Source organism: Trichoplax adhaerens, genomic scaffold (genome assembly GCF_000150275.1).
Source record: "Trichoplax adhaerens TRIADscaffold_15 genomic scaffold, whole genome shotgun sequence".
NCBI classification, from domain to species: Eukaryota; Metazoa; Placozoa; class Uniplacotomia; order Trichoplacea; family Trichoplacidae; genus Trichoplax; species Trichoplax adhaerens.
In genome coordinates, this window is record NW_002060957.1 from 486,156 (window position 1) to 501,446 (window position 15,291).

At 29.9% G+C, this 15,291-nt stretch overlaps 1 protein-coding gene across 1 annotated transcript; it reads left to right on the plus strand.

The window, feature by feature from the left end:
- Nucleotides 1–6,782: 6,782 nt before the first annotated feature.
- TRIADDRAFT_60381 (uncharacterized protein) lies at nucleotides 6,783–7,916 on the plus strand (the record flags this gene model as incomplete). The annotated part of the gene is made up of 1 exon (XM_002116326.1): nucleotides 6,783–7,916. The coding sequence occupies one exon, from the start codon at nucleotides 6,783–6,785 to the stop codon at nucleotides 7,914–7,916; it is 1,134 nt and encodes a 377-aa protein (XP_002116362.1).
- Between the last annotated feature and the right edge of the window lie 7,375 nt (nucleotides 7,917–15,291).

Here is a 15,291-nt window from a genome sequence, read left to right on the forward strand (position 1 = left end):
TCCTTCCGACGGCGTAGTTGTACATTGTTCGGAGTATGATCAAACAGTTTAGTGTACATAGTATGTTCTAACTCTTCCTAATTGGATATGCAAGTAGATGAATAGCATTTCAACAACGACGTTATTTAAGTGATAATAATTAGATGTAGTAGAAAAATAATAAGCTATAGTTACTTTGATAAGCCTACTGTTTTTGCGAACGAGATGGGCAATAAAACAATTTTCTGTCCTTCTATAATACATTTTAATTAATGATTATTTAATATAGTATAATGCAGTTATGCCTTAGAGTAAAGTAAATTAACTAGGCACATTTGCGGATGGTACCAAATTAAGAGGCGTACACTTTTACATTACGATATAGGAGTCGAAATTTAGATAATATTTAATACTGGGTTGTCATGTAAATGGATACTATTAGATGAAATAGAGACTGAAAAGAACTTTTTGACTTCCCTTAACCCGTTACGCAGTAGTAGAACTTTCTGTTCTTCTATCCAGTATTACATATGATATAGGTTTAAATCGTATTCATTACACGTAAGGCCCAAGGCGAAGCAACTTCTGTTTCAAAATTCTTTATTCGTGGAAATAATAGATGCTGATCAAAGATTAACTATAACAGGATTATTATTAGGGAATTAAAATATGCATTTTTCTGAACATTTAGCATACAAATACTGCTTAAAATAGCATTTTTGAAAAACCTTTATGGTTGATATGATTATTCAGTCGAAGTAACTAATTAGCGATGAATGAAGCAATAGCTAAATATTAGTGAGAAATTATGTAATAATATACCATTCATTACTTGACCCCCCCCCCATTTTGCTGTAATTAAAATAAATATATCTTAAAAATATTCTCTATGAGTACAATAAATATTGAATTTATCGTAAATTAGTGTCTATTAAGAGGGACGTCCATCCGCATCTAAAATACAGATATTACTCTATGCATATAGTATCTAGTATGATCAGAAACAGCTGGGGAAAAGTCTGATTATTACAAATCAGTTATCAAGTATTTTATCTTGAATACTTGATTTATATGCGAAATTTATTCAGTTTTGACATCTAACGGGGAATTTGGAAATTAATTAAATAACCTTTAAATTCTAGTAATTTTAATAAATAAAGAAAACATTATCGACGCAGCCCAAGTGTGGCTTCACGTAGTATCGTCACAGTTACTCAGTCCAAAATAAAAGATATAAAAGCAAATCGGGAATCATCGTTGGATGATGAATTTAACGAGCAATAGAGAAATTTACTGAAACAAATAGAATTAGCCTTTGCAAAGTATTTTGCTAAATCTATCCTATTAATGGCATACGCGTATGATATTAAAGGTAGAAGCAACAGACAAATTTTTTACTCTATTTCTAATAATTCGTTTTATTCTATAACAGTTCACACGCTGATGTTAAAAGAAATCATAGAATCATATACTCAAAGCAGAGGACATATAGGTTATTGGCATTCTTTGGCATCAATCAAGAACTAGTCGATATCAGTCGATATGATGAAGATAGAGATTAATACAGAAAATTAATCTACTGTAATGGTGATTCGATTTTATTTGTTTTACCGACGTATTTGACAGGTTTATTTACCATTTCTCAATTTGAGTTTACTTTTATATTATCGCTTTAAACAGTCGTGGCCTTAAAATTTTATTTAATGTACAACTGATCGCTTTTTAAATTCAATTGCGGTCATTAACGTAAATAGCATATAAGTTAACGTCTTTCATTTGGAATACTCTTGCAAATTTAGTATATGGTATTGGATTGCTAGAATATCATTTAAATTACTACCTATAACAGTTGTGGATGAATGTGCCTTAAATTTTTCGAGTTAGATTAGATATCAATGCCATATTATTTTATACCTATTTAAAATTGTATCCTAGATGATAGGCACCAGAATTTTTCAGTCTGTTTCTGAGTAGACTTATTGATAAATATATGATAAATACATACGAATGAACAGATCTAGACTTTAAAGCTATCTTAAGTATACTTAAAAATATATCCAAACTAAACGAAAGCTAATTAATTTACGGATTATTTCTCAATCTTTTTCTGTTTTTAACTCTATTCGAATCTTAGTTTATAGTAACTAACCATAGAAAACTTAGTATAGAAGACAGACTTACAAATATCGATAATTTTATTGTAAGTTACTGTATAGTTATAAAATACGAAGATTCTACAAGTAGAAGAAATCTAAATCGGAGAATAGCAGCGTAAAGTAGATATAATAGAATAAAAACTCGAAGTGAAGCCACTTTTTATTCATGAAATTGCTCTCATGAAGACTCTTTATCTCAGACTTGTAATAAATAAAGACGGATAAAAATTGCCTATTTCCAAGTCTTCCACTGTTGATTATTGCAAAAATAAATTTCTTTCAAAACATAAATGATATCGAATGAGCTGCCTTTAAATTTTACTCTATTAACTCATTCCAAACTTCTAATCGTAATATATAATATTGACTGTGATATTTCGCAAGATTATGTATTCGTCATAACAGCAATCTATTACAAGGGATAAATTAAAGAAATGATAGTCTTTTTCAGCTTTTGCTAGAGAGAAACCGTGTAAAGTTACAGCATGAATGAAAGACATAACCTGGTAAAGTAGGAGAGGCTAAGCAAGCAGAACCAATTAACGATGTAGATTCTTAAAAATTACTTTTATAACGTAAAATATACAGTAAGAGTGAAAAATTTTAAAAGTAAAAGAGAGATAAGAATAATTTACTTCTATGTCGGGGTATTTCGTACGATCGAACTAGAGCCTAATTAGAATTGAATAGAATAAACCTTTTAAGTATAGATCGTACTTGTATGGAATTATGCTACGTTATAGAAAAAATTGACTGGAACTAATAAAGAAATATCCGGTTAATACTATGCGATCATACTAGAACATAATAGAATTGCACAGAGTAAATTTTTAAATACAGATTATACATGCTGTAGATAGAATAATGTCAGCAAGTAGTAGAAATCGACTTGAACCAAGAAAGGAATATATCGTACATAAAATCATACATTAAAACTAATAGTGCTTTAAATAAGTACTTTGATTAAAAACAGAATTAGGTCGATAAAATTGAATACAATTTTCCATAAGATATTGTTATTACTGTAAATGCAAATATATGAAATATTAGATTTAGTCTCTTTTGTTAATATTCGATTGAAACTACTACTAAATTAATTATCTATATTAATATTGGTTTTTTTACCTTGTACGTTATTGGTCATTAGAAGTGGAGAAATGTGAGAATTAATAAAGAAATCATTTAAATATTCCAATTAAAGCTATTAATTGATAAGAGTGTTTTCCTCTTGAATTTGCTACTAATAATTACTGCGCAATAATAAACGTTCAGTGACCTAATCAGATGCCAAATTTTGATTCAATTAAAGTGAATAATAGACAAAATTTATTTTTATTTAGATACAAAAACCATTTGTTGGATGTTACCGTAATTGATTAGGGAGTATCTTCTCTAATCATAAATCGAAAATCTGTAACTATTTTCGTATTGATAATCAATTAAAAATGGAATTGCAAATATTGATCGATAACATTATACTTTGTGTTTGCTTCTCCCTGAGAAATAAAGCATTTATCGAAATCACATCAATATTCTGCTGCTACTATTTGGACAATTTATTTATAATTTTTGATAATCATTTAAAATTGACGAGTGCTTAATACTGCTATATAATACACTTTACTAAAGCTTTATGTAAAAGGAGCAATGTATAAATTTAACAGATTTTAGCGATTCTTCACTTGATGCACTCGTTTGTTAACTTTTTCCGAGAATTTAGAAACTATTGATAATTTATTGTAGGCGTGAATTACGCAGCTTCATGTTTATAATGGGTTCCCCTCCATACATGAATTAGCCTATAAATTTATAAATACCGAGAAAAATAACCCTTCATCCGTTACTAATCCGAAGTTACTATGATACTTTGGAAATGGAACTCTTTATGTTGCTCCAGTCTCATAGCTTATTCTTAAGAACATATTGTAGAAAGAAATATATGCGTAATATTTAAATCTTCATCAATATTTTGTCGTTGCTATATTATATCTCGAGGTTGTATTATTCGCGTTAATACAAAAAAAAAGTAAGAAGTTTAGTTCATTAAATATCAGTTAACAAATAATTATTGAACTGATCTCCGATTGGACGTTGCCGTAATTTTGAATCACTTGCCTATTTCTATGATGGCTGATAAATGATCCAGCTTAGATTGAAATGAAAATTTAACCATATCCAGTAGGTCATAACCAGGAGCCAATTGAATAGCCTTCTAATGATGGGAGATATATTTATTGATGACTAGTAGGAGCCAGTCAATGAGTAAAGAGATAGACTAGCTATTATAATTATAATTACTTAGATACTGATTGGAAATTCTCAAAACAGTTAGGCATTTTGAATTAATTACTTTAGATAGATCCAGTTCAGATGTTGGAGATACATTTCGCATATTATACGATTATCAGAAAGTTTGTTGGACAATTTCACAATTGTTGCCTTTACATATATTCCTTTATCCCAGCTGAAAAGTGTACAAAGCATATGTTAAATAATGCTTGAAATTGAAATCATTTAGAGATTCTACTAAGAATTTATTTGATCACGGTAAAAAAGCCAAGTTAAAGAATTAAATCAGATTTCATAGTATTATATCACAAATTGAAGATCGATTAGATAATCTCATACTATTTATTAGCATCGGTACTATTTATTAGTATATTTTTCAATTACTCCAAAAGAAGAAAGAGCTCATTATTTTGTACATTACATCGATAGTTGAGTCAACATTCCTATTAATTTACATTAGCATATTTCATTGATTGATACGAAAGAGCCTGATTGAGAAATAAATCGTGGCTATACTATACCTCTTCATAGAATCTTGAATATTATGAGTAGAGTCAAAACTGGGCCAGCATTTTAAAATTGTATATGAAAGATATTCAATATCTAATTTTTATATACTGCTAGCCAATCTAGTTTAAAATTAGACTGTATTTGACTATTGGAAATCCCTAATAATATTAATTCTCGTAGCTTGCTCATATGCCTGTCTTGGTAACAAACGAATAAAGTTTATTCCAAATTATAATACTGCATATCCGTAAATATACTAGCCAAGCCTACATACTGTGATGTGCAAATAAGATTTCTGAAAACATCAATTGATGTTATACTTAGCATTCACAAATTAGTCATCTAATTCATTCTTGTGAAAAGTTCTATATCATTACATTTTACTAAAATGAAATGAGATTTTTCTCTTATATTAATAAGCTGCAGCATCGTATGCTAACAGAAATAGGTTAATAAATGTGGTATCGCTTTTCGCTTGATTATTCTTTACTTAGTGAAAATTTTGTCAACATCATCATCGAATGTACATGACACGACCAATCTTAAATATAATTAATATTCACACATTGTTTCAGTCATTCAGCTAGCTCTTCAGTTTAGTCTTTAATACTAAGTCAAAGGCATATAAATCGCCAAGATTGCTCAAAACTAGAGACAGCTATGTCCTGAACAGACTTTATTGTCCTGATATGTAGTCTAGAAGAAGATTTGTAGATTTGACCTTGCTGTTATCTTGTCACAGAGTTAGTTTATGACAGCATAATTAAGTTTATTGTTTCTCTTTCATCCTGTTTCTAATTTTACCCTCACGTAGGCGTTATCTACTTTATTTTGATCATTGTTTATTTGGAAAGAAAAAATTTCGTTTTCAAACATATCTTAAAAAATTGTTTTGATGCAATGACAAAGAATGAAAAATATTCGCTCAAATTAGATCTTGTAAGGTCTTTTTAACGCAAATTAATACCAAATGAAATAAGCTTCACCCTTATAATTCGATGAACGCCGCTACTTATGTAAAAAGTGAGCTCATAATCGAATGATTTGATAAGAAAAATATCATTTTATAAGTTTGACCTTGAAGGTAAGTCAAGGTAAGTGAATAATTAATTTAATTATAATCTATAAAGAAATTGTTGTCGAAAAAATTAACAATGTTCAAATGATAAATAAGCGTAGCGACACAAATAGTTGAAACTATAATCGTCATTATCAATAGCTGTATTGTTATGGCAGGAACACGTTATATTTTAATATTAACTATTGCGTTCTAGCTATAATAGAACGTTTCGAATGATTAGATAATTATTTCCTTTATAATAGATAGAATGGAACAATTTGTCCTGTTTTCAATAATTTTATTGGTGTCATAAATAATTTCATAGTATTAATGAGTATTGGAAATGATACTTAATCTTCAATTTTTGGCTTTGTCTTACTAAATATAATAGCGGCTAGATAATTGAAAAAATTATCTAGTGGTAGAATAGACTCTTCTTGAGTTATCAAATTTAATTGGATGTCTTTGCTTTTTAAAGTTTTTAATAATTTATGCGACCATTACACTACATTATCGGTAATTTTGGTTAGAATAATATTACAGGTAGAATATTTGAATTAAATTGATTAGCATAATTAGATCAATTATAGAATATTACTTAAATCTATGCTCACAAAGTTGGAGTGAATTAGATTTGTATAATCTAGAAAAGCAGTAAAATTAATATTGAAGTCCTTGGTAGACATTTCAGTAAATGATATCTTAATATTAAAGCAATAGAAATAAAGTATTTCGTATCCAAGTCAGTTAGAGAGAAAACATTTCATTCAGGAAGTAAAATTTTCACCATGGCCGTCAATTTATTGAATAAGTCTTCGATAAATCAAAGTCTTCTTAGTGATGAAGACCAATTTGGACGTGATTGGCATGTAAAACGTTTTATGCATATACTTTATGGCGTGTTAGCTTCTTTGGCCATTTTAGGTAATTTTATGGTATGTTTCGTTATCGTAACAACAAAAAATGGGAGAATGATGAAATCTGGATTAAATTTGCTAATTTTAAGCATGGCTATGATGGATGCAGCTACAGGAATAATGATGTTTGTTGTCCCTTCATTTGTTGTTCCAGCTGCAGATTACACCTATCCGAGTAATAATATCTCGGGAACAATATTTTGCCGCGTATTTGCTTCGCAATATGCAATTTTTTATTTTGGTTTTGGCTCAGTTTTTACCATTACCGCTATTGCTATCGAAAGGTGGATTGCTGTCGCTAGACCATATTCATACCGAAATATTGTAACTATAAAAAGAACTAAACGATTTTTAGTCGGTCTATGGGTATTCAATACTGTTATATCAATTGATATCCTGCTTCAACGAGATTATGATAGCAATGAGCAGCCTCCATGCAAATGGAATTCTTTCATTCGACATCCACCAGGGCAATATCTGTTCATTGTAATGGAAATTCTACGTTTATTTCTACCGTTTATCATCATTATAGCATGTTATATTGACATAATAAGGAGAATTATTACAGCGATACCTGGATTATCGGTGGCCAAGGCCAATTGGAACCGAGCCTCATCTATGTTGGTAATAGTCAGGAATCCCAGTTCAATCAGAGCTAGACGTAGAGTAACTATCATGGTAGCAATATCAGCTTTAGCTTTTATGATATGTTGGTTACCAAACGAATTCTATTTTACGCTATATGTTCTCAATGTTATACCTTATAATATTGATGTCATTCGATTTACCAAGACACTGATTGTAGTAAGCTCATGCTTGAGTCCTCTAATCTATTCTGCCACTAATGAAGACTATCGGCAAGGTATCTGGACGCTTGTAAGCAGTTGCGAATTTCGAAAATCACCGCGAATAGATACGAAATACCCCCAAAAAAGTATTTTAAATGTAGAAAATAGTAGGAATATTGTAACACAACAGACTCACGAAACTGAAGGAAGCAATTAAGTTTATGGCCCGATGTAATTGAATTATGCATGCAGTTCTTTTAAAAGCAGTGCTGGCGTAAGAATCAAATATAGAATATTGAAAAGAGAGAATCTTATCACATTGGTAGGTGTGAATCTGATCAATGATTGCTTTGCTGGCAAATTATGCAATAATCTAAAATAACTGATCTTTACTGTGCGATAGCACTATTATCCTTTGATAAATGCTTGCATAATAGACTCTCACAAGCACGAAGAAATTACTAATAGAAGTAGAAAGTGCTACTTGTTAATATTTACGGTAATTAAATTACAATGCGAAATTGATGCTTGAAACTGATTTCTGCTACTATTCGGAAAAGCTGGTCTGCTAATGCTATTAATTTTAAAGATTTCTAATGTATAAGTACATAAGGTAGATTACACTTTATATCTTCACATTTTAATTCAATCTCATTAGCCTTTAATTGTTAGTCAACTAATGATGTGAGATTGAAAATTTTGATGTTACTCTCCTGGTACTGGTAGTTTGAATATTTGGCAAATTTTACCAAAATAACATGAGCGATAGAAAGAATTTAGGTTATTACTGAAGTAAGTTAGCTCAGTTTTTGCATTTGGTGACCATCCATTTCTATAACAACGCCTCTTGTTTAAGGTTCTAAATGCTCTTACATGTAAGTCTATAATATCCTACCGAGGGTAAAATATACTTATCAGCTATACGTATATCGATATAGCTTTTGAGTTTTAATGATATTTCCTTGCATTAATTCTATTGGCAGCACTTGGAATTGACCAATGTGAATTATTTGTAATCTTTTCAAGGGCATCCTTCATATGTGATGATCGTATAATAAAACATTCTATACCTTATTCTACGCTATTATCTGGGCAGTCTTAAAAATTGTATTTTAAATATAAAATAATTCTTGTAGAACTATTTAACGTTATTTTACTTTGATTCCTACAGTTCAACGTGATATAACTAAATCTTGAAGGTGAAAAATGACAATAATAGTAAAAAATAGATGCTTGTGTTGATAGGGATTGATTCTGTTTATTTTTACTGCATCCTAGAAGTTCGCAATGTTCTATACAGAATTCATGAATTACAGTCGCTTTGATTTTAAGACGCTCTTTAGAATAAAGTTATCTGATGCAATATTTATAACTACATTAATAAAGGATGTCCTAAATTGATATTTACGAAATTGAAATTGATGCATTTGCGTAAAATCGACTTTATTATTATTCTTGATGGGGTTCATTTGCATAAGGTTCTAAGGTTGTTTTCTCTAAGCGGAAAATTGCTCTTCGGGTAAATCTCAATAAATTGTGGTAGAATTTATGCGGACACTTAACTATGAGATCGGGTAACTTTTATAAATCGCATTTCAGTCTATCTATAGTAATTACAGTAGCATCCGTTGTAGTTTTTGTAATTTCTACTGGATTCTTGATCCCAGTTTTTGAGGGCCAAATTATTCATTACAATTACTAACATATTGAAACAGATTCTAATTCAAAGATAGTATAAAGTTACCGTTTTGATCCACTGGCTTTATCCAAGTATCTATGAGCAAATATATATTTGATTAAATTTATCAAAATTATAGTCTAGTCTTAAAATTCTCATGCTTGTAGATTGATATAAATGGACAAAAAAATTCCATAGCAACTATGGATTTTATACGTTAAAATGCGTTCATGTTTAGCTTTACATGAGTGAAAGAAAATGCACAAATTGAACTTTACAGTAAAAGCTTTCAAGGCTTGATATCGAACCTCTGGCAGATGTAAATTATAATATTAACTAGCATTCCTTATTTCCAGCAATATTTTCAAAAGCAATTATTCGACGTAGAGATATCAAAACTATAAATAGCTGTAACATAATTAAAAAAGATACACACTATACAATGTGTGAATAGCCTGTTTTTGCTAATATTGCTAAATAACTATTACTTCCTCTCAACGGTAAAATTTCGGAAGTTATTTAGAGTAGCGTCTTTATTCTGTCCTTAGATGCTAAAATAAAATTAGATGCTTTTGATGTCTAGTATAGAAAGTACCATTAAAGGTTTAGACTCAATATTTATAATCTGTGTTGTATTTAGAAGGTAAAAGCTGATAAAATTAAAGATGATGTATAGATATATCGAGGGGAATTTACGAGATCAGTCATATTATGAAACGCCTAAGAGTTATCAGGCAGTGTGGCCTTTAAATTATGTATAAGTTATACACCCCTTAGTTACATTGTGGATCTAATAATTAGTTGTATAAGAGTATTGTAGATTGGATATCCCATATATTCCATTCTAAATCAAATACATGAGCTTACTTATTTCGAAGATTGGCAATAGTGGTAGCTAAAATTTTCACAATAGCTGCGTGATCTTTTAACTGTTCTTGAGATCTAAACAAAAAACCTACATCTGTTATTTTGCCTCGAAGGGGTGCTGCCTAATAGAACAGTAATACATTGCCACGAAATAATTTTAGTATCCATGAGTTTAGCCAATTTTTTTGCCTTCTATTGTCGGACAACATATGGCTTTAATGACCTTTAGATTAGTAATAATCGAATGATATTTATGGCTAAAATACCATATATTAAAAAAATTTATTACAAGGTTCAAATTTCTAGAGATTGTAATCTATTTTACGAGTATTTTAATACTATATCACAGAATAATTAGGTTCTATAAATGAAGTTTATTGCTATAGCAACGACTAGAGTATGACTTCTTTCATTAATTAAATTAATTTATAATATAGGAGGGAGTAGTATACCTATGATTTATCATTTTACATCAATTTTCATCATCTAGCGCGATCTACCTCAAATTTTCGTGGTATAATATATTGACTATGAAGAAAATGTGATTTTTTACGTAGATCTTCTTAAATTTCTATAGTTTGTGAAAATTATGCCATGTCATATCGTTTCTAACTTTCTATGATTCTATTTGAATTCTATTTGAATCTCTAAAGTTTTTACCGTTGTGTCATCGTATTTTATTTTACGATTGCATTTCAATACTTCTAGACAAGTAAAAGGTATTTTGAAATATGATTATAAATATATCACCACTCAAAATCTATATGTCGTCTAAATATGTAAATTATCCTAAAATGATGGGAGTCAATATTTGAATGCGATTATACCGTCGGTTTTTCTATTTTTAATTTGATATAAATGATCGAGAAGATTCAGATGATTAAATAATATTTGCGTAATTAGATCCTATTCATTGAGCTATTCGCTTAGACCGAATGATAAAGATTTATCTATTTGTTTAATTAAGATTTAGAATTAATAATCGTTCGTTTCCAATGCTTATTTGTATAATGTGTAAATTGTTTATTAAAATCGCCAGTTTGACACCGCTTAAAATAGTTTACTAGTATTAACAATAAATGAAAAAATGTAACTATACAGGCTAATTGATCAAAAATTCCCGTAAATAATAACCCCGAGTTACCGTTATTACCTCATTTTCTTATGATCACTTTTTTTCAAAGCAATCACTGTCTCCTAACCTTTATACAAGAATCTTTGCGCCCGTACAATAGCATGATATTTAATATTATTAATTAGAGAGATAGTTGGCTATTCTTATGTTATATCATTTCTATTTAAATTTATATATATGCACGGCACGATAGCTCACAAATGATGTCTTGGCTTCACCTTCTCGATAAAGTGATACAATACTTTCATATGATGGAATACCTCATCACAGATTAAGAAGCGACCAAACATAAGTTTCTTTGTAAAGGCGAGCATAAAATATTTTCCCATTTTTTAGCGAAATAAATTATATCTGTTCGCCAATGACGGCAAATTGAACTCGAAAATAGCTTGGATAATATAGCTTGCAAGGTGATAGACGTTTGCCATGATTGACTACATCTTCAGGCTAAAAACTAAGTAAGAATGTTAAGTTTTTCTGCTTGGAATAAGTTAAAGAAAAAAAAAGCTTATTAAAAATGTTAAGGGTAGAGAAGAAGCACTGAAATATATCGAGTTTTGTTTAGCCAGGCTAAATTCCGAAATTTACGATAGTACAGAATATTATTTATTGCAAAGAGATTGGAAAGGGAGAATAAAGGTAAACCACATTAATTAATTAAATATATTGGATACTAATGGTTATTTTATTTGTACAGAAAACAGCTAGAATATCTAGGCCAGTTCTCTAGTAGACGAAGTACTTAATATTACTATCTAGTTAGGTAATTTAACTTTAGACTTTTTAAAGTATCCTTTCTAGTGATAGAAACTGCCGTCATTCAATTGATTAAGGACAATAGTGACAGAAATAAAAATATTGGAAAATGCAAAGGCCGCATAACCATTGGCTTTTTAAAATATCTTTTATAGCTATACATTGCTTCTATTATTCAATTGCGATCTTGATGGAGATGACATTATTGTAATGCATATTAGTATTTTCCGGTTTCAATTATCCGCTGAGAGTATATTATTCAATAAATTCTATGCTGTAAGAGTTTCCTCTTCGAACACTTTATTCGATGTAGTATTTATTTTTTGCCCAAATGAAATGATCGAACGAATTTTCCAGCACAATAAATGACTATGGAAAAGGCAATGTAGCAAAATGAACTGAACACTTGCCTTGGCGCTATCTCACTATAGAGAACCACAATTTTAACAATTCTTAGTGACATAGTTTTATATAGATTAGGAGATACTGTAGTTCATACTGTGCTTTACAAAACTTATGCTGTAATATTTGATTGTGACTAATTTACATTGAATAACATATAAAATCTAGATATTTATGTTATTACGGGTTTTGTAAAATAACGGATTTTCATAATGACGGTAACAGTACTACCTGATTTTATAAGCGCTTTTGATACTTTTTCACAATACCATCATTATTTTAAAGTATAAATCTTATAATTTTGAACATTAAAACGTACTTAAGTAAAAATAGGCCTTAAAATAAGACTTTTATGCTTTTAGAAAATCGTTAGAAAAAGTGAGATATCGTAGGAAAATCTGTTTACATATTTATTAGAGTGATGAACACTAAATTAAGAAATAGAGATAGCAATAATATATTTACTCATAGACGTTTTCTATACAACCAGAGTTTCTCTTAAAATAAAGGTAACTGTTGGGAACGACTTTAGTTCAAAACTTGACTTTGTTTCTTAAGCTAACTTGTACTTTTCTTGATCCAACTACTGAGTTGAGACAATATTATTAAGAACCTTCTTGTTATTACTGTATAAAATAGGTCTATAAGGCCGGCGCTTTGTATAATAAAGTTAGTTCATAAGTGCAGAGCTTAACGTAAAAATCAAAGACGTACAAATCGCTAGAAATCGATAGGATTAGAGATAAGTGCTCTCAAGTGTTTCTTAGACAGATTTTAGTACCCTGATACATGGTCCAAAGGGAATATATGTAGAATTAGTTTCTTGTTATCTTATTAAAAATCTGGCTTGTGACTGCAACTTTACGCTATCATAAATCTTTAGTGAGATTGGTAGTTATTAGTCTTCAAATAGCGATATGGAAAGCTATGGAATTCAGGTACATTTATTATAATAATTTTTAAACCGATCTGTGAAACAAGATAAATCTGTACGTAATGCTAGATTAACCTATTTAGTTATTCTATGGCGTCGAAATATCTCGCTTGCATTATTGAAAACTCGGATAGCAACCATTACTCAAATTACTCAGATTGCTTACTATTCCGCAAGCATAGTGTGCAAATTAATGGTAACAGTAGGATATTTTAGGTCATAGTTTATAGGCTACCGATCATCATTTACGTATTTATTGTTCGCTAAAAAATTCGGTGTACAGGTTAAATAGATAGTGATCTATTAAATTTAGGAAATTGCTTCCATGAAGATCCTGTTGTTTCTGTTTTATGGTAAGCAGAATCATTTCAAATTAGCAATTTGCTTACCTGTTACTATAGATGATTGCATTTACAAATTTCTTTTCGACATACCAAGTACTGATTTCGCTGCTTTTGTAATGTTACTATATCATATCTGCTAAGCTTCTGATTGTCACTAATGATAGTAACAGAACATTAAATAATTACTTTAAAAATAGCACTAGATCAATAACAATATAATAAGAATTTCCTCGCAAGCTATTTTATTACTATAGATGCAAATTATGAGAAATTCATTAAACCTCTCTTATAAATATTGGGCTAAAATTAATTTTGAATGAATTCTTCCTATTTACAGCGTTTGCTTTGCCCTCTATAGCATTTTTTGGTAGATGTGAAATGACCAAAATTAATAAAAGCTTCATTTTGAATTGTTAGTCCAAATTATTTATTGAATATATTATTTTTATCTACATTGGTCGCTAAAAATTTTCGCTCGGTAGTTAATGTCCAGTAAGCAAATCAAATGCCAAATTTTGATGAGTTTAAACCGGTCATAGGCAAAATTCTTTTACTTCGATACGAAATGGCATTCGTCGAATAGTAGCTTATTAGGCATTGTAATAAAGTGTCTATCGAAACGCAACGACTTCCACAACTTGAAGGAAAATCACTTTATTACAATAATTACGTCTTCTACCAAGGACTAGATTATCTATGGCTACTCTGTCTTCGGAGATAAAATCTCCTGCTTATATACAATTGTGTACAGAGTATCTTCGTGACACATAAATCATTATCTACCTTAATAAGGCTAACATCACACCTCTAGCGTACCTGGAGGTGCCAAGCAGTATGACTAATAACTTTTACAATCCGTATTGCAATTACTAATACAAATCCTCACATATTTAATCTCACTCTACGATCTAGCACTTATACAAGGGTATCTATCTTAATTAGCCTAGTAATTACGTCATGCACGATATTCACACATACTGTATATAATCTTAAGCTATATTTGGGCTGCACTACAGGCATCAGTCTCATACCGCAAATCAAAATCTGTTGTTTCTTGCCATGCTGGTAAGCAATAGAAAATGGATTCCTAGAGACCTATCAATGTTATGAATCATATTCACTTCTCTACAGAAGCAAAAGTATTCATCAACACGGCTCTACTACATTTTGGATATCTTTATTTACAATCTTTAAAAATCGTTTCATGTTAGCTAGCATTTAGTACTGGCATATGATATCCTTCAATAAAGTGCTGTAGAATAGGAAGTATGTATCATTGAATAGATCCTAGCAATATTACACTTGCATGATTGTTCTGCTAATTTTTTTCCGAGAATTCAGATGCTATTTATAATCTGTTTGATATCTGAATTGCAATATTTCATGTTTACAATAGGTTCGATTTCTGTTAATAAATTAGCTTATAAGAATTAAAAATACGGAGAAAAGTAACCATTATCTGCTGTGATACATTTA